The sequence below is a fragment of the Nicotiana tabacum genome, chromosome 19 (genome assembly GCF_000715075.1).
Source record: "Nicotiana tabacum cultivar K326 chromosome 19, ASM71507v2, whole genome shotgun sequence".
Taxonomy (NCBI): domain Eukaryota; kingdom Viridiplantae; phylum Streptophyta; class Magnoliopsida; order Solanales; family Solanaceae; genus Nicotiana; species Nicotiana tabacum.
The window spans coordinates 103889998-103909566 of NC_134098.1; the positions used below are offsets into that span (position 1 = coordinate 103889998).

The 19569-nt window shown below is 38.3% G+C and overlaps 1 protein-coding gene across 1 annotated transcript; it reads right to left on the bottom strand.

The window, feature by feature from the left end:
- Window positions 1-15232: 15232 nt before the first annotated feature.
- LOC142173626 (zinc finger BED domain-containing protein RICESLEEPER 2-like) lies at window positions 15233-17440 on the bottom strand. The gene is made up of 6 exons (XM_075239251.1): window positions 17319-17440; window positions 16602-17123; window positions 16357-16515; window positions 16109-16257; window positions 15786-15850; window positions 15233-15367 (listed from the first exon to the last, which is right to left on the bottom strand). Exons 1-6 carry the CDS (start codon window positions 17438-17440, stop codon window positions 15233-15235), a joined length of 1152 nt encoding a protein of 383 aa, XP_075095352.1.
- Between the last annotated feature and the right edge of the window lie 2129 nt (window positions 17441-19569).

The window sequence follows — 19569 nt, forward strand, 5'->3', positions numbered from 1 at the left end:
CCGTCCATCTAGGGATGAAATGTTATTCAACTCAATATGTGTGCCCAACTCACGCTGTAGGCCCTCCAGAATGATAGACATGGGCACACCGTGAAGACAAAAGATCTCTCAGATGTAGATCTCAGCTAACTGCTTTGAAAAATATGTAACTGCCACTGGAATAAAATGTGTCGATTTGGTCAAACTTCTTCTGCATCTGTGGGAGTCCAACAATAAAATCCATAGTGATACGCTCCCAATTCTACTCAGGAATCTCTATCTTCTGAAGCAAACCACCAGGCCTCTGATGCTCGTACTTAACTTGCTGACAATTGAGACACCAAGCTACATATGTAACTATATACTTCTTCATCCTTCTCCACCAATAATGCTGCCGCAAGTCCTGATATATTTTGGCGGCACCCGGATGAATAAAATATCGGGAACTGTGGTCCTCTTCAAGAATCAACTCACGAAATCCATCCACATTGGGCAGACAAATATGACCCTGCATCCTTAAAACCCTATCATCTCCAACAGTAACCTGCTTGGCACCACTATGCTGCACCGTGTCCTTAAGGACAAGCAAATGAGTATCATTATACTGGCGCTCCCTGATGCTCTCATACAAGGACGATCGAGCGACTATGCAAGCTAAAACACGACTGGGCTCTGAAACATCTAATGTGATGACCCAAAATGTCATCTTTAAATTTAATAATTAATTTTGTATTTTAAGACCTCGAAAAGCACTATTTATCATTCCTCGACTTGCGTGCGCCGTCCGTAAAATTTTTCGAAATGTTTTCAGGTGAAAAATGAATTAAAATGTGAATTAGATGTTTAAAACACAACTGAGTTGACTTTGGTCAATATTTTGAGCAAAAGGACTCGGATCGGTGTTTTGACAATTCCTGTAGGTCCGTATCATGAATTGGGACTTGGGCGTATGCCCGGAATCAAATTCCGAGGTCCCTAGCCCGAGATATGGAATTTTGATAAAAATTTTAAAGTTTAAGTTCAAATAGTGACCGGATGTCGAATTATGTGCAAATGACCTCGGAATAGAATTTTGATGATTCCAACAGCTCCGTATGGTGATTTTGGACTTAGGAGCATGATCGGAATTTTATTTGGAAGTCCGTAGTGGAATTAGGCTTGAAATGTCGAAAGTTGAATTTTTGGTAAGTTTGACCAAGGGGTTGACTTTTTGATATCGGGGTCGAAATCCGATTCTGAAAATTTTCATAGCTCAGTTATGTTATTTATGACTTGGGTGCAAAAATTGAAGTCATTCCGAATTGATTTGATGTGTTTCGGCACAAGATATAGAATTTGAAAGTTCAAAGTTCATTGATTTTGATTTGAGGTGCGATTTGTCGTTTTGATGTTGTTTGATGTAGTTTCAAGCCTCGACTAAGTTCGTATGGTATTTTGGGACATGTTGGAATAATTGGTTAAGGTCCCGAGGGTCTCGGGTGGATTTCGGAAGGTAAACGGAATGGATTTCGGACAAAGAGTGCTGGAACTTTCTGTTGCATAAATTTCGTGCGTGGAGCCAGCTTTGGAAGCTTATATCTTGCTATTCATAAGGAATCAGAAAAGTTGCAAAATATCAAAGTTATAGTCGTTGGATTCTAGTTTCCAGAAAGTTAAACCATGCATCATTTGGACATTTGTATATAAAGTTATGACGTATTGAAGGAAGGTTGGTAGAACAGTTTCTGGTGGACTTTTAGTGATGAAAAATGGACTTTTAGTGATGGAAAATGGACTTTTAGTGACGGATTGGCAGAAACTTAAGGACCAAAAATGGTCATTTCATTCATTTCGTTTTGGATTTTTGGAGTACGGTTCTTGGACGATTTTTGGGTATTTTCACGGGAAAATATTGGGGTAAGTGTTCCTTATCCTATATTGATTATATTTCATGATTCCATACTCATTTACATTATGAATCCGTGATTTTATGGAAGAAAAATCAAGATTTTTGCAAAATCTTCCAAAAATAAAAATTTAAGATTTGGAGGTCGAATTGTTATCGGATTTTGGTAAAATTGGTATGAGTGGACTCGTAATTGAATGGGTTGTCGGATTTTATAAGTTTTGTGTGATTCCGAGATGTGGGCCCCACAGGCAAATTTTGAGCTAATTTTGGATTTTAATGAAAAAGTAATATTTTCTTATGAAATTGATTACTATAATTTTTGTTGACTGTATCGAATTAATTATGACTAGATACGAGTCGATCGGAGTCGAAAAATCGAGGAAAACCCATAATACTTGGTTAAATTGGAGCAAGTCGAGGTAAGTGACTTGTCTAACCTTGTGTGGGGGAAAATTTTTCCTAGGATTGGTATTGATGTGATTATTGAAATATGTTGAAAACCGTGTGCACGAGGTGACGAGTGTGTACACGGGCTAAATTATAAAAGATTATATTTTTAAATTGTGTAGATCACTGTTGCGCATTTATTAAATTATTTTTTCTTGTTATATTCTTCATCATTGATGTGAGATATATACTTCAAATTTGTTTGATCTTTTCTTACTAATTATTTTACCTGTTTAGTTGAAACTTGGTTTCTTTTATTCTGTACATTATTTGAAGGTTGATTTTCTTTAAATTAAATATTATTAATATGAAGTATTTGATATTTTTAAACTTGATATTAAAGCAAGGTAGTAAAGATTTTGAAATATTATTTTCCTAAATTATTAATCCTGAGTATTTTTATACTCATTGTGAGGGAGCCGTGAGCTCTTTATTGTGGAAGAATATTATTGTTGAATTATTTTTACATGAGCCGTGAGCTCTTTATTGTGGAAAAATATTATTGATGAGTTATTTTGACATGAGCCGTGAGCTCTTTATTGTGAAAAACTATTATTGATGATTTATTTTGGTATGAGCCGTGAGCTCTTTATTGTGAAAAAATATTGTTGTTGAATTATTTTGGCAAGTTAAATTATTTGAGCACTTGAGGTGCAAATTGTGATATATTGTGATATTGATACGCATGCGGTGGTATAAGGTCTGGGTGTTGAAACGCATGCGGTGAGATAAGGGTGGCTTGATACGCGTGGCTAGTAGGGGTGACTACTAGAAGTCATGCGGTGTGATAAGGGTGGCTAAAACGCGGGATGCTATTTCGAGAAAAAATATTTTCTTTAAATAAATTGTGAAGGCTCCCGCGGTGATATAAGAAAATGAGATATTGTAAATTTATTTATGATTTGGGACTACGAGGCGGTACCTCGGGAGTGCCCTTGTTGATATTGATTTATGGCCGTAGTTGCCTTTGATTATTATTGTGATTTTCTTAAAGTTGAAAAGAATTCTGTTTTGTTTCAACGAGGTATTTATTTGCCATTATTTGATGTAATTAAATGTGACATACTACTAGATTCATTTTCATTGTCATTTTATCTTATAATATTGTTTAAACATTTTACCATGCCATTATTTATTCTCCAGCAGGGCCTGACTTGACCTCGTCACTACTCTACCGAGGTTAGGCTTGGCACTTACTGGGTACCGCTGTGGTGTACTCATACTACGCTTCTGCACATCTTTTTGTGCAGATCCAGGTACATCTTATCAGACCACGCATCAGTAAACTAGCTATACGAGGAGACTTCGAGGTATATCTGCCAGCGTCCGCAGACTCCGGAGTCCCCTTCTATCTTACTATGTTGTCTTCCTTATTTGCTTTAGACTCTGATGTATAGAGACATAAAGAATAAATTCTTAGAAGCTTGTGACTTATTTCTACCGGGTTTTGGGAGTTAAAATTATTTGAATTGTAGTTTATTTATTTAAGATATTTATTATTATTCCGCATTGATAGGCTTACCTAGTCTCTAAGACTAGGTGTTATCACGACATCCTACGGAGGGAATTTGGGGTCGTGACAAGTTGGTATCAGAGCACTAGGTTCATAGGTGTTATGAGTCACAAGCAGGTTTAGTAGAGTCTTGCGGATCGGTACGAAGACGTCTGTACTTATCTTCGAGAGGCTATGGAACTGTTAGGAAATATTCACTTCTTTGACTCCTTATCGTGCGGCATTGATTTAGCTTGAAACATATATCTTATATTCCTTTGTATCCACTCGTGTATAACATCGCGCACTCAGTATCAGTTGTGCGTCGATGGTTGTAATGCCGTATATGGACTATGAGGGAGCCAGAGATGCTCAAACATTGCCTCAACGTGTGGTTCCGACTGAAGATGCGGACGTATTGAGAGATCACCTAGTGAATCATGTGGGGGTGCAACGGACGTTGGCATCTGGTTGATTTATACAAGCTGTGAAGGTTATTATTGAGGATCATTGCACGTTGTGACCTATGACTTCGTGCCGAGGGGGGAGTCCACTACCAATGGGTGGATTGCGGGGTCATGTATTATATCAGTTTTGGCCTGAAATGTATATATGTGGTACTGAAAGGTTCCCTAAAATTTACACATGTTTAAGACCTGAGATTTTGTGGAGGATAAGGTTAGGACTTGCGGTATGTACGCCTCCTTAATAATCCTATACTTCAATATCAAAGGAGTTATAGAAACAACTCTAAATTTGTAGAAGGTCTACTCAGCGTGGACGTCACTGTTGCGGATTTTGGGGTGCTTCGGAGTAAGTACACTTGTTGACGAGAGTCTGGACTATGTGGTTCATGACAAGATTTGTCTGTATGGAGATCTACTTTTATGATCGTTGTGTATAAATAGGGGTAAGGGTTACCCCAAAGAAGAGTCGAAGAGTATGTTAAGAAATGGGTCAGTTCAACAGTGTTGAGTCAGCATAACAAAAGAAGAAATTTGCCTTGGGAGAGATAATTCACCACCGGTGTTCGTGGTAAGCCTATGAAGAGGGCAGACCTGCCAATGCAACACCGCCCACTTGGCTTAGTTCTCAGAAACGCTTTTTAAAGAGTTTGTTTCCCGAACTCTCCGTAATGCGTGGCGCATAGGGTTTGAACGGTTGCGTCATGTCACCATTGATGATGCCAGAATATGCCATCAAGTTTAATAAGTTAGCCTGTCATACTCCTACTTTGCTTCCTACAGCCAGAGGGCGAGTCCACAAACTCATTAAAGGACTTAATTATAATCGTAAAATTTTGTACGACTCGGGAGCTACAAGCTGATACTTCATTTATGCTAGTTGTACAAATTGCCAAGATATTAGAACGTGTTCGGGGTAAGGAAAAAGGAAACTAAGGAGACCAAGACGTCTCGAGGTTCTGGGGGATTCAGTGGATTCTACTCTGCAAGTATAAATCATTATGGCGGGGGCTCAGGCAGTCATCCAGCCCAATCTGCACATCGGATTACTCGGGGTGCTCCAGTAAGTTCTTTTAATGCACCACCGACATGAGTTCCTACAATAGTTATTCCAATTATCTGGCATAGACTCAATATGAGCAGCCTAACCCCTACGGTGATACTAGGCACATCATGAAAAAATTATCCCAAACTTGGGAGAGACTTATTTCATCAAAGCACTCAGGCTACGTGCCCCATTGTAGTTACTACACCACCCACACGACCAGTTAGGGGTGGAGAAAAGACGGGTAGAAGGGGTCTTAGAGGTGGAGACCCAGCCATTGATATATTTTTTTTATGGTATGGCGGAGGTCACTACATCAGTTGGTGTCGTTACAGGTACGGCCTTGATATTATATAAAGGAATAATTTCCTTAACTTGATTCAGTTTTGAGTATCGAGACGAGTCCTCCTATTGTGCTCCACTTATGAGTGAGCTTCATAATTCTATAATCTACTTATGTGTTTACCCCTGTTGGGAGATTTTATGGAGATAACTATGCCCATTATTTTGTGTTGGTCACTAATAAGAGCTGCAAGGCTAAATGTGGCTTTCTGTTACTCATTTCGGTAAATTTTGATGTAAATTCCGAATAATTAATTGTAAATTATGAATTATATGCCCTACCGGTGTGGGGTTCATTATGTGTTGTGATTTGGTGTAACCAAAATTATTTAAAAGGAGAAAATGGAAATTTTCAATTGGCAAGATGTGCATATTACTTGTGATTCAGAACTGAGGACGAGATCCTCATATTTTTATATAAATTGATATATTTAAACCGGGCTACGAGCTACGGTGGAAGTTATATAAGGACGAGATCCTTTTTAGGAAAATTCTTTTGTTTAAGTTCTCCCTTGTGAAATTAAATTTGTACTATAGTACTAATAGGGAGTCATGCCTGTTAGGCTTATTTGAAAATTTTATATGAAATTCTCTATGCATACTTGCCAATTTTGTGTTGTAATTATTGAGTTTTAACCTATGAGGTAGGTTCCCGCTCAGGTGGCGTTAAATGTGACTCGTTAATTCGGATAACTAATTATGAGGTCTTCATGCCTCGCATCTAGTTATCAGTATTGTGAAGGTTTGCAACGAGATTTTTGTTAACATGAAGTTAATTGACGATTTTGTAATTGATTATGAACAACTATTAAGACCAGATTGACCCAGAAGGGTGCTCCGTTTAGATGGACCAAGGAATGTGAGGAGAGCTTCCAATGTTGGTATTACCTATAGGTTCAGGGTCTTATACTGTGTATTGTGATGTGTCGCGTATTGGTCTCGGCACAATGTTGATGTAAGACAGTAGGGTGATTGCCTACGCGTCCCGACAGTTAAAGGTACATGAGAAGAATTATCCGGTCCATGACCTTGAGTTAGCAGCTATTGTTCATGCCTTGAAGATTTGGCGGCATTATTAGTACGGTGTCCATTGTGAGGTCTACACCGATCACCGAAGTCTATAGCATCTATTTAAACATAATGATCTTAATTTGCGGCAGCAGAGGTGGTTGGAGTTGCTTAAGGATTATGACATCACCATTCTCTATCATCCTGGGAAGGCCAATGTAGTGGCCGATGCCTTGAGTAGTAAGGCGAAGAGTTTGGGCAGCTTAGCATATTTACTGGTAGCAAAGAGGCCTTTGGCCTTGGATATTCAGGCCTTGGCCAACCAGTTTGTCATATTGGATATTTCCGAGCCGAGTCGAGTTTTGGCTTGTGTGGTTTCTCAGTCTTCTCTTTATGATCGTATCAGGGAGCGTCAGTATGATGACCCCTATTTGCTGGTCCTTAAGGATACAGTTCAGCACGGTGATGCCAAAGAAGTCACAATTGGAGATGACGGTGTATTACGGATGCAGGGCAGGCTATGTGTGCCTAATGTAGATGGTTTTCGCGAATTGATTCTCCAGAAGGTTGATAATTTGCGGTACTCCATACATCCGGGTGCTGCGAAAATGTAGCAGGACTTGAGGCAATATTATTGGTGGAGGAAGATGAAGAAAGACATAGTGGAGTATGTAGCTCGATGTCTAAATTGTCAACAAGTGAAATATGAGCATCAACGACCGAGTGGATTGCTTCAGAAGTTAGAGATTCCATAATGGAAATGGGAGAGGATCACTATGGATTTCGTTGTTGGGCTCCCACGGACTCAGAGGAAGTTCAATGCAGCTTGGGTGATTGTGGATAGATTGACCAAGTCAGCTCATTGCAATCCTATGATGACTACCTACTCTTCCGAGCAGTTGGCTCGAATCTATATTCGCGAGATTATCAGATTTCACGGCATACCGGTATCTATCATCTCTGACCGGGGTACACAGTTTACATCACGATTCTTGAGGGCAGTACAACATGAGTTGGGTACTCGGGTAGAGTTCAGTACAACATTTCACCCTCAGACGGACGAGCAGTTCGAACACACTATTCAGATACTGGAGGATATGCTTCGTGCGTGTGTGATAGATTTTAGGGGTGCTTGGGATCAGTTCTTACCACTTGCGGAGTTTGCTTACAACAACAGTTGCCAGTCAAGCATTCAGATGGCTCCGTATAAGGCCTTGTATGGTAGGTGGTGCTAGTCCCTAGTGGGTTGGTTCGAACCGGGCGAGGCTAGGCTATTGGGTACAGACTTGGTTCAGGATGCCTTGGAAAAGGTTAAGTTGATTCAGGATTGACTTTGTACAGCCCAATCTAGACAAAAGAGTTATGCGAATCGGAAGGCTTGTGATGTTGCATTCATGGTTGGTGAGCAATTTGAGCCCTAGGTATATTGGGCCTTTTGAGATTCTTGAGAGAGTTGGAGAGGTGACTTACAAACTTGCACTATCACCTAGTCTCTTTGCCGGTCATCCGGTATTCCATGTTTCCATGCTTCAAAAATATCACGGCGACCCGTCTCATGTGTTAGACTTCAGTTCGGTTTAGTTGGACAAGAATCTATCTTATGTTGAGGAACCAATGGCTATTTTGGATAGGCATGTTCGAAAGCTGAGGTCAAAGAACATTGCTTCCGTGAAGGTTCAGTGGAGGGGTCATCCGGCCGAGGAGGCGACTTGGGAGACCGAGCATGATATACGTAGCCGTTATCCACACTTATTCACAAGCTCAGGTACTTTTTCTAACTCCGTTCGAGGACGAACGTTTGTTTTAGAGGTGGAGAATGTGATGACCCAAAATGTCATCTTTAAATTTAATAATTAATTTTGTATTTTAAGACCTCGAAAAGCACTATTTATCATTCCTCGACTTGCGTGCGTCGTCCGTAAAAATTTTCGGAAAGTTTTGAGGTAAAAAATGAATTAAAATATGAATTAGATGTTTAAAACACAACTGAGTTGACTTTGGTCAATATTTTGAGTAAAAGGACTCGGATTGGTGTTTTGACAGTTCCGGTAGGTCCGTATCGTGAATTGGGACTTGGGCGTATGCCCGAAATCAAATTCCGAGGTCCCTAGCCCGAGATATGAAATTTTGATGAAAAATTTAAAGTTTAAGTTCAAATAGTGACCGGATGTCGAATTATGTGCAAATGACCTCGGAATAGAATTTTGATAATTCCAACAGCTCCGTATGGTGATTTTGGACTTAGGAGCGTGATCGGAATTTTATTTGGAAGTCCGTAGTGGAATGAGGCTTGAAATGTCGAAAGTTGAATTTTTGGGAAGTTTGACCGAGGGGTTGACTTTTTGATATCGGGGTCAAAATCCGATTCTGAAAATTTTCATAGCTCAGTTATGTTATTTATGACTTGTGTGCAAAAATTGAAGTCATTCCGAATTGATTTGATGTGTTTCGACACAAGATATAGAATTTAAAAGTTCAAAGTTCATTGATTTTGATTTGAGGTGCGATTTGTCGTTTTGATATTGTTTGATGTAGTTTGAAGCCTCGACTAAGTTCGTATGGTATTTTGGGACATGTTGGAATAATTGGTTAAGGTCCCGAGGGTCTCGGGTGGATTTCGGAAGGTAAACGGAATGGATTTCGGACAAAGAGTGCTCGAACTTTCTGTTGCAGAAATTTCGTGCGTGGAGCCAACTTTGGAAGCTTATATCTCGCTATTCATAAGGAATCAGAAAAGTTGCAAAACATCAAAGTTGTAGTCGTTGGATTCTAGTTTCCAGAAAGTTAAACCATGCATCATTTGGACATTTGTACATAAAGTTATGACGTATTGAAGGAAAGCTGGTAGAGCAGTTTCTGGTGGACTTTTAGTGACAAAAAATGGACTTTTAGTGACGGATTGGCAGAAACTTAAGAACCAAAAATGGTCATTTCATTCATTTCTTTTTGGATTTTTGGAGCACGGTTCTTGGACGATTTTTGGGTGATTTTAACGAGAAAACATCGGGGTAAGTGTTCCTTATCCTATATTGATTATATTTCATGATTCCATACTCATTTACATCATGAATCCGTGATTTTATGGAAGAAAAATTAAGATTTTTTCAAAATCTTCTAAAAACGAAAATTTAAGATTTGGAGGTCGAGTTGTTATCGGTTTTTGGTAAAATTGGTATGGGTGGACTCGTAATTGAATAGGTTGTCGGATTTTATAAGTTTCGCCGGATTCCGAGATGTGGGCCCCACAGGCAAATTTTGAGCTAATTTCGGATTTTAATGAAAATGTAATATTTTCTTATGAAATTGATTACTATAATTTTTGTTGACTGTATCGAATTAATTATGACTAGATGCGAGTCGATCGGAGTCAAAAAATCGAGGAAAAAGCATAATACTTGGTTAAATTGGAGCAAGTCGAGGTAAGTGACTTGTCTAACCTTGTGTGGGGGAAATTTCCCCTAGGATTGGTATTGATGTGTTTATTGAAATGTGTTGAAAGTCGTGTGCACGAGGTGACGAGTGTGTACACGGGCTAAATTGCGAAAGATTATATTTTTAAATTGTGTAAATCACTGTTGCGCATTTATTAAATTATTTTATCTTGTTATATTCTTCATCATTGATGTGAGATATATACTTCAAATTTGTTTGATCTTTTCTTACTAATTGTTTTACCTATTTAGTTGAAACTTGGTTTCTTTTATTCTGTACATTATTTGAAGGTTGATTTTCTTTAAATTAAATATTATTAATATGAAGTATTTGACATTTTTAAACTTGATATTAAAGCAAGGTAGTAAAGATTTTGAAATATTATTTTCCTAAATTATTTACTCCTGAATATATTTATACTCATTGTGAGGGAGCCGTGAGCTCTTTATTGTGGAAGAATATTATTGTTGAATTATTTTGACATGAGCCGTGAGCTCTTTATTGTGAAAAAATATTATTGTTGAATTATTTTGACATGAGCCGTGAGCTCTTTATTGTGAAAAACTATTATTGATGATTTATTTTGGCATGAGCCGTGAGCTCTTTATTCTGGAAAAATATTGTTGTTGAATTATTTTGGCAAGTTAAATTATTTGAGCACTTGAGGTACAAATTGTGATATATTGTGATATTGATACGCATGCGGTGGTATAAGGTCTAGGTGTTGAAACGCATGCAGTGAGATAAGGGTGGCTTGATACGCGTGGCTAGTAGGGGTGACTACTAGAAGTCATGCGGTGTGATAAGGGTGGCTAAAACGCGGGATGCTATTTCGGGAAAAAATATTTTCTTTAAATAAATTGTGAAGGCTCCCGCGGTGATATAAGAAAATGAGATATTGTAAATTTATTTATGATTTGGGACTACGAGGCGGTACCTCGGGAGTGCCCTTGTTGATATTGATTTATGGCCGTAGTTGCCTTTGATTATTGTTGTGATTTTCTTAAAGTTGAAAAGAATTCTGTTTTGTTTCAACGAGGTATTTATTTGCCATTATTTGATGTAATTAAATGTGACATACTACTTGATTCATTTTCATTGTCATTTTATCTTATAATATTTTTTAAACATTTTACCATGCCATTATTTATTCTCCAGCATGGCCTGACTTGACCTCGTCACTACTCTACCGAGGTTAGGCTTGGCACTTACTGGGTACCGCTGTGGTGTACTCATACTACGCTTCTGCACATCTTTTTGTGCAGATCCAGGTACATCTTATCAGACCACGCATCAGTAAACTAGCTATACGAGGAGACTTCGAGGTATATCTCTGCCAGCGTCCGCAGACTCCGGAGTCCCCTTCTATCTTACTATGTTGTCTTCCTTATTTGCTTTAGACTCTGATGTATAGAGACATAATGAATAAATTCTTAGAAGCTTGTGACTTATTTCTACCGGGTTTTGGGAGTTAAAATTATTTGAATTGTAGTTTATTTATTTAAGATATTTATTATTATTCTGCATTGATAGGCTTACCTAGTCTTAGAGACTAGGTGCCATCATGACATCCTACGGAGGGAATTTGGGGTCGTGACATCTAACCTCACGAACTGGTTGGCCAAAGTCTGAACATTTACTATAAATAACCTCTCACCAACTGGAATATACGCAAGGCTGCCCATACTCACAGCCTTTCTACTCAAGGCATCGGCCACCACATTGGCCTTCCTGGGATGATACAAAATGGTGATATCATAGTCTTTCAACAGCTCCAACCACCTCCTCTATCTCAAATTGAGATCCTTTTATTTGAACAAATACTATAGACTCCGATGATCCGTGAATACCTCACATGACATGTTGTAAAGATAGTGCCTCCAAATCTTCAGTGCATGAACAATGGCTGCCAACTTTAAGTCATGAACATGGTAATTCTTCTCATGAACATTCAACTGTCGCGATGCATATGAAATCATCATGCCATCCTGCATCAATACCGCACCAAGACCAACACGAGATGCATCACAATACACCGTGTAAGACTCTGAACACGTGGGCAACACCAACACGAGCGCCGTAGTCAAAGCAGTTATTACATTTTCCATTTTCGTGCGTTAAAGTTTCGTCGTAAGTTGATCAACGCAAGTTGGGGAATGAGATTAATTTTGAGGATATAAGTAATTATGTTATTTATAACAGGTGATAAGTAAGTGTTGTGAAGGTTAGAGGGTAAACAAATCGAAGAAAATGAGTTTCGTTGAAGTTTGACAATTTGGGATAAAATACGGTCCAAGTTATAATACCCTGTATTTATGGACTAGTGACATACAATGTACCACATGACTATGATAGTAAGGTGTATAAAGTATGTTAAAAGTGATTAGTATTTTAAGTAAATTAGGATAGTACCTAATTATGTTGGTAATGGGTTAATTATTAATTTGAATGGGAAGTTAACAAATTAATTAGAAATTTGTGGATAAGTTTTTGGTGGAGTCATCACCCCAACGTGGCAACAATGGGTTATGTTTTCTAAGAACAAACAATGACTCTTTGGCTAATGTGGGTAGGTGGCATATTTAAGGGATTTTGGCAAAGTAATCCATATCAAGTGGGGCCCAAAACCCACTATGACAAGAGACCTCCCTACTTCATTAAAGGGAGATGCATATATCTGCAAAGTAACGGATGAAAGCTAGAAAGGAATTCATACGAAACTACATAATGTAATAGCAACGTGACTTGCAATTCTAAGGGAGCACGGTATAACCTTTCTCAAGAATATTTTTTCCCTACTTCGATTCGCCGTTACGTGTTTTATCGCAAATGACGTGGGTTAGAGGGATTGTTAAGAGAATCGACTCAGGTATGTTATGGCTATCCCTTATTTCTTTTTGGCATGATCCATACGATACAAATGAAATAAGCAAACACACAATTTTAATAAATGCCACTATTCTTAAAAGTACTAGGGGTTCCTATGTTCTTGATTCCCCATGTATCTTATTATTATATCTTCTGTTCATGGGTCTCAGAAAAATATGTAGATAAAATTTATCCGAAGGCATATTGATTTTATGACATTCCGAGAGATCTTTTTTATATACTTTTCATTGCATTCATTTATACATGTACATTGACTCATGTCCAGATGGCGTTATACATGTACATTTATACCCGCCCTCTCTAGAGGAGCTCCGAGGGACACCAGCTCCAGTGCTTGCCCCTGTACACCTAGCTTCTCAGCCAGATGCACCATGACATGAGATGAGAGATATTATTCAGCTATTGACTCGATTAGTAGCCGTACAATCTCGGCGTCAGGAAGTAGGTATTGGTCATGGAGATAGGGCCATCAGTGCGAGGGTTTGTGATTTCATTAATTTGGACCCTCCAGTATTCACTAGAGCAGATCCAAACGAGGACCCTCAGGTATTTATCGATAGGATGCAGAGGACTTTGAGGGTAATGAAGGCCACTGCGACTGAGTCAGTTGAGCTAGCTTCCTATAGACTTAGGGATGTCGCAGTTAATTGGTACAAGTCTTGGGAGTTGTCCAGAGGTGAGGATGCCCCTCCAACGGTATGGCAGGAGTTTATAGAGGCTTTTCTTTGTCATTATCTGCCACCAGAACTTAGACGGGCCAGAGTTGATAGGTTATTGACCCTTCGGCAGGGTAATATGAGTGTTTGGGAGTACAACCTTCAGTTTGATTCTTTGGCTAGGTATGCTCCCACTATTGTAGATAGGATGGAGGATCGGGTTCACCGGTTCGTGATGGGGTTGGAGTCGCACCATCTAAACGACTGTATGTCGGTCTCACTTCAGCCAGGCATGTATATTTCTTATATTCAGGCATAATCGTAGGGTGTAGAGGAGCGTAAGCAGAAGTAGAGGGCCGATCGTGAGCATGATAGGGGCCAGAGTAAGAGAGCGAGATCTTCGGGTCCTTCTGGTGAGTTTCGAGGTGGTTAGAGACAACAATACTCGAGGTATCCAGCCCAGCCATCGGCTAGCGCACCCCCTCAGTTTGCCGATAGGAGATTTGATCATTCCACATATTTAAGGCCTAGTCAGAATTCTAGGGCCTCTAGTTCTCAGTATAGGGGTGATTCAAGTCAGATGAGGCCGCCCTTACCACGATGTGTTCAGTGTGGTAAGAAGCATGTCGGGCAGTGCCTTATGGGGTCGGGTGTTTGTTATACTTGTGGTTATCCAAGCCACGTTATGAGAGATTGTCCGACGAGAGGTGGTGAAAGCATAGTTCAGCCAGCGGGATCTTTAGCTAGTTCATCATCATTAGTACGCCCCATGGGCAAGGTTCACAAGTACCAATGGGTCGTGGTAGAGGTAGAGGTAGAGAATCTAGCTCGAACGGACCTCAAAATTGCATTTATGCATTAGCAGGTCGACAGGATCAAGAGTCATAGCCTGATGTTGTTACAGGTATATTATCAGTCTCCTCATATGATGTATATGCATTGATTGATCCAGTTTCCACCTTATCGTATGCCACTCCGTTGGTTGCTAGTAAGTTTGGGATAAAACCTGAGTTGATTAAACCTTTTGAGGTGTCCACACCTGTTGGGGATCCAGTGATAGCTAGACGGGTATATAGAGACTGTATAGTAGTAGTTCATAGTCATTCTACAGTAGCAGACCTAATTGAGTTAGATATGGTAGAATTTGATGTTATAATGGGTATGGATTGGTTGGCTTCTTGTTATGCTAACATTGATTGCAGATCACAGATGGTTTGGTCTAGTTTCCAGGGGAGCCTGTTTTGGAGTGGAAAGGTAATACGGCGTCGCCGAGAGGCAGGTTTATTTACTATCTCAAGACAGGGAAGATGATTAGAAAGGGCTATATTTATCACTTAGTTCTAGGGGTGGGCGTCGGTCAGTTCGGTTGGTTATTATGAAAGCACAGTTCGGTTTATCGGTTTTTGGTTTGTAATATTAATAACCAAATCAAACCAAAGTATTTACGGTTCGGTGCGGTTTTTTCAAAGTTCGGTTCGGTTATTTTTGGTTTTAAACGGTTATAGGAACAACAAGTATTTACGGTTTGTAGGAACATCAATAAACAAGGCTGGAATTTATTTGCTTTTCGTCCAGCCCAGCAGCAAATTGTCATGTTGACTTTTGAGAAAGACATCCCAACAAATTGTCATTTAGTTGCTGTTCGTCCAGCCCAGCAACACAGAAAGACAGTGGCAGACGATAGTCTAACACAAGTTTTGCTGACAATAACACTCTAATTTGAAACTACACTATAAATGAAACCGAGAATAGACTATAGAGAACAAGCACACAGAGAACAGGGAGGCCTTCAGTGGCATCAGTGCAAACAGAACACCTAAGTAGCAAAATACTGTACAGTTCAGCAGTGGCAAACTAGTCCAAAACAGTTTAACACAGTGACAAATCTAGCAGCTACCAAAGTCCAAAATAAGTCTAGAAATACCATCACCAAACAACAAAACAGTGACAAACTAGTCACAACCCACAAGCCACAAAGTAAGTCTAGAAAATGATACTTAAAGTCTTAAATACGAATCACTGGATGAGGCATGAGACACTTCTTAATATGCTTCACTAAGCCATAAGTGCCATAATACTTTGGATGACAATTATAAACTCGACTACAATGAAGACACTTTATTTTGTGGGCTTCTTAATTTACTTTAACTAGCTCAAAATGTTCCCAAATAGGCGATCTAGCTTTAGGACCACAAGGCATAATTGAACCTACAAAAAAAAAGAAAAAGTTCACAAGTTAATAAAATATTTTTAATTATAAATAACAAAAGAATATTATAAAACAAGCAAATCTTTAAACTTACCACTTGTTCAAACTATGCATCAACAATGCTAGTATCTCTTTCAACAATGCAAGTTTCCCTTCCACTCGTTTCCATATCTAAATATAATTTGATAAAGTGTGTCATTTAAACTTACAAAGTAAACTAATTTTCACTAAAACACTCATATAACGCAAAATCTTACCAAGTTTAATTTTCTCAAGAAACTCCAAATCTTCTTCAACATTAATAAGAGTACCCTCACATCTAAACCAATCTTGAACACAAACAAGACTTTGCACCAACCGAGGAGTCAATGAACTCCTAAATGAATCAAGAATGCGGCCACCGGTGCTAAATGCACATTCCGATGCAACACTTGAAATTGGAATGGCTAATACATCACGAGCTAGCTCAGATAGAATAGGAAATCAAGGCGCATTAATTTTCCACCAATCTAAGATTTTAAAGTCATCAGAATCATCAGACAATGGCTCTTGTACTTCACCAATATATCTTTCCAACTCAGATTTAGCACCTACACTTTCGAAGTCTTCCTTTTGCCTTTTCAACAATTGCTTTGTTCTCACAGATTTTGTTCTCACATTCCCACTAGATGGCTCAGATGTGTCATCAGATGAAGTAGATTTAGATGGAGATGATTGAAGATAACATCCTTTGGAATATGTTTTTGATACTCCCCAAACAAAGAATTCAAATAAGCATCCACTTCGGCAGTTAATATCTTCCCTGGTCCCTCCCCGAACATTTCCTCAAGTGCAAAACCAACATAATCTAATTTGTTATGAGGATCTAATACAGAAGCAATGAATATCATTTTATTCATCTTATTCGGTTCGCTCCAATATTTTTTAAACTTTTCTTTCATCTTCCCTGCCATCTTACTCAAATTAGTATCATCACTAGCTAAACAAGCTTTCAAATGACTATCAAGCTCACATATATCCTCAAAATGACAATTAGAAGTAACATAACGTGAACCTGAAACTTTTTCGGTGAGCTCATGAAATCTTTCAAGAAAATTTATCACGTTTCTCACATTCACCCAATCATCACATACAAATGGACCTGCAACATTCCCATCTTCACAAATATGTGTACAAAGATGAGTAGAAAATCCATCATCAAAAAGATGAAACTTGTCAAAGGCCTTCTCAAAGTTTTGCGCAGTTTCCAACATCAAGTAGGTGGAATTCCACCTTGTAGGAACATCCAAACACAATGTTTTTCTACATTATACCTCTTGATGTGCACAACATTCCCTAAACTTTAAGGTCATTTGCGGAAATGATCTCAAATACCTCACAGCTTGTCTAACACGTGTTTACAGAAATATCAATTTCCTTCAAACCATCTTGCACAGTTAGATTAAGTATGTAAGCCATGAATCTCACATATCTAGTTGTTTAAACAATTCTTTGACCGTGACATCATTTGAAGAAGCATTATCAACAGTAACAGTGAATACCTTATCCAATTTCCATTCAAGCAAACAATTACCAATAACTATTGCCATTTCGTACCCTTATGACTAGAGATAGGGCAAAAATTTAGTATTCTTTTATGCAATACCCAATCTCTATCAATAAAATGACCCGTCAAACACATATAGTTAATTCTTTGTAACGAAGTCCATGTGTCTGTGGTAAGGCAAATTTTTGGTTTTACTTCTCTGAAATTTTTCATTAGTGTAAGCCTTTCTTCATTGTAAACTTGAAAACAATCCCTTGTAATTGTCCTACGAGAAGGAACATTAAATAGATGTTGGGCTATGCTCATAAATTTCTTAAAGCCTTTCTTTTCAACAAAGCTAAAAGGTAATTCCTCCGTAATTACTATCTCAACTAAAGCCCTCCTAACTAGTTCTTGTTCAAATTTCCAAAGCACCCAACCATTAATTTGCCCATCTTTTTGTAAACACAATTGTGTTTGAGTATTATCAACTTTCCGTGGTATTTTTGGATACTTTTTTAAATGAGTATTCAATGATGTTGTTCCATTCAATCGTAAATCAGCCTTATAATCATGACCACAATGTCTATACTTTGCTCTATCACCTCCATATCATCTTTAAACTTTTCAAAATGATCCCAAGTAGTTGATCTACATTGTACGGATTTCCTTTTTTTGGTCCTTGACTAGCTTCAACTGAATTTGTAGGTGAAGATGTCATTTTGCTTTCAAATGAACCCACCTCACTTACTCTACTTTCAATGTATGTCATCTATAGAAAATTGAATGAAAATAGAATTAAGGTCGGAACTCCTATAAGTCTATAACAAATAGACACTACAAGAAATCATAGCTATGACGACATTTATTTAGCGACATATAAAATAAATGTCGAAAAAAAACTAATTCTTTGATATTAAGATTTTGGTAAGTATTTTTCAATTCTAATCTGTTGTTCACTGGATTAAATTTCTGGTTAACTGCCTTTAACATTATTTGGTTGTTCAATCGTTCTTACTGCTATAGAACCTTGAATCCATTTACTGGTACATACAACATTCATCAAATGTTTATGTGTAGATACTAATTTTCCTATGAGTGGAAACATGTTGTTTAATCTGTACCTTTTTCTTTTAACTTTAGAGTTTATTTACAGTACTTATTTATTGTAGTGGTATGTAAAGCAAATCCTTTGCTTTTTAGGTTGGCAATCTACCTGGAAACCTCCTTTGGCAGAAACATCCAAGCACCTTATTATTTTATTGGTGTACTTGATTGTTTTTTGAAATTTTGAGAGAAATTGTGATGCTTAATACTAAAGTAAAGTTGTCCATACCCTTTAGGGTTAGACTTGATTTTGAAATATACTAAAGTGAAAGACTAAGACAGTGAGACATTTTCTTTCTTCATACATAAAAGACTAACAGTGAGACTAATTAAAAATCAACATAAACAAAAGACTAACAGTGAGACTAATTGAAAATCAACATAGACAAAGGACTAAGACATTTTCTTTCTTCATAAACTTAAACTTAAACTTGATTTTGTTCAAAATTATTCCAAGGAAAAAAATAACTAAAACACAAAACTCAAAAGTGTTTTGTGTTTGATGGGACCCAACTCAACTCAGAACTCAGAAGAACTCGCACTAACCTGAGGATGAAGGATGAGCGACGAACTGAGGAAGAAGGCATCACAGTCGAGCCGAGGAAGAAAGCACAGAACTCATAGGAACTCAGAAGAAGTCGCAGCAGTCGGCGACGGCGAGTCACAACAATCACAGTAGTTGCAGGCTCGCGGCAGTCGCACAGGAAGAAGGAAGAACCGAAGAGGCGAAAAGGCAAACTTTTCAATTGATGTAGGTTTGGGAACCCTAAATCTAATTCTTTATTTAGTCAGTGTAACCGATGGGTTTGGGAATTAGACAGACTATCAGTAAGTTTGGGTTTGGGTAAACTAAATCCGGCTTTAAAGTTCAAATAGGTATTGGGTTTCAGCCTAAAATGGGTAATAACTAATACCCAAAATTTCGGTTTTCCGGTTAAACCGAAACACCAAAATCGTAAACTGCACCGAAAAATCGAAAATTAATAATTTAAAAATCGTACACCGACAGAAAAACCGATTAAATCGAAACCAAAATATCAAAATTCACGGTTCGGCCGGTTTTTTCGGTTCGACCGGTATTATGCC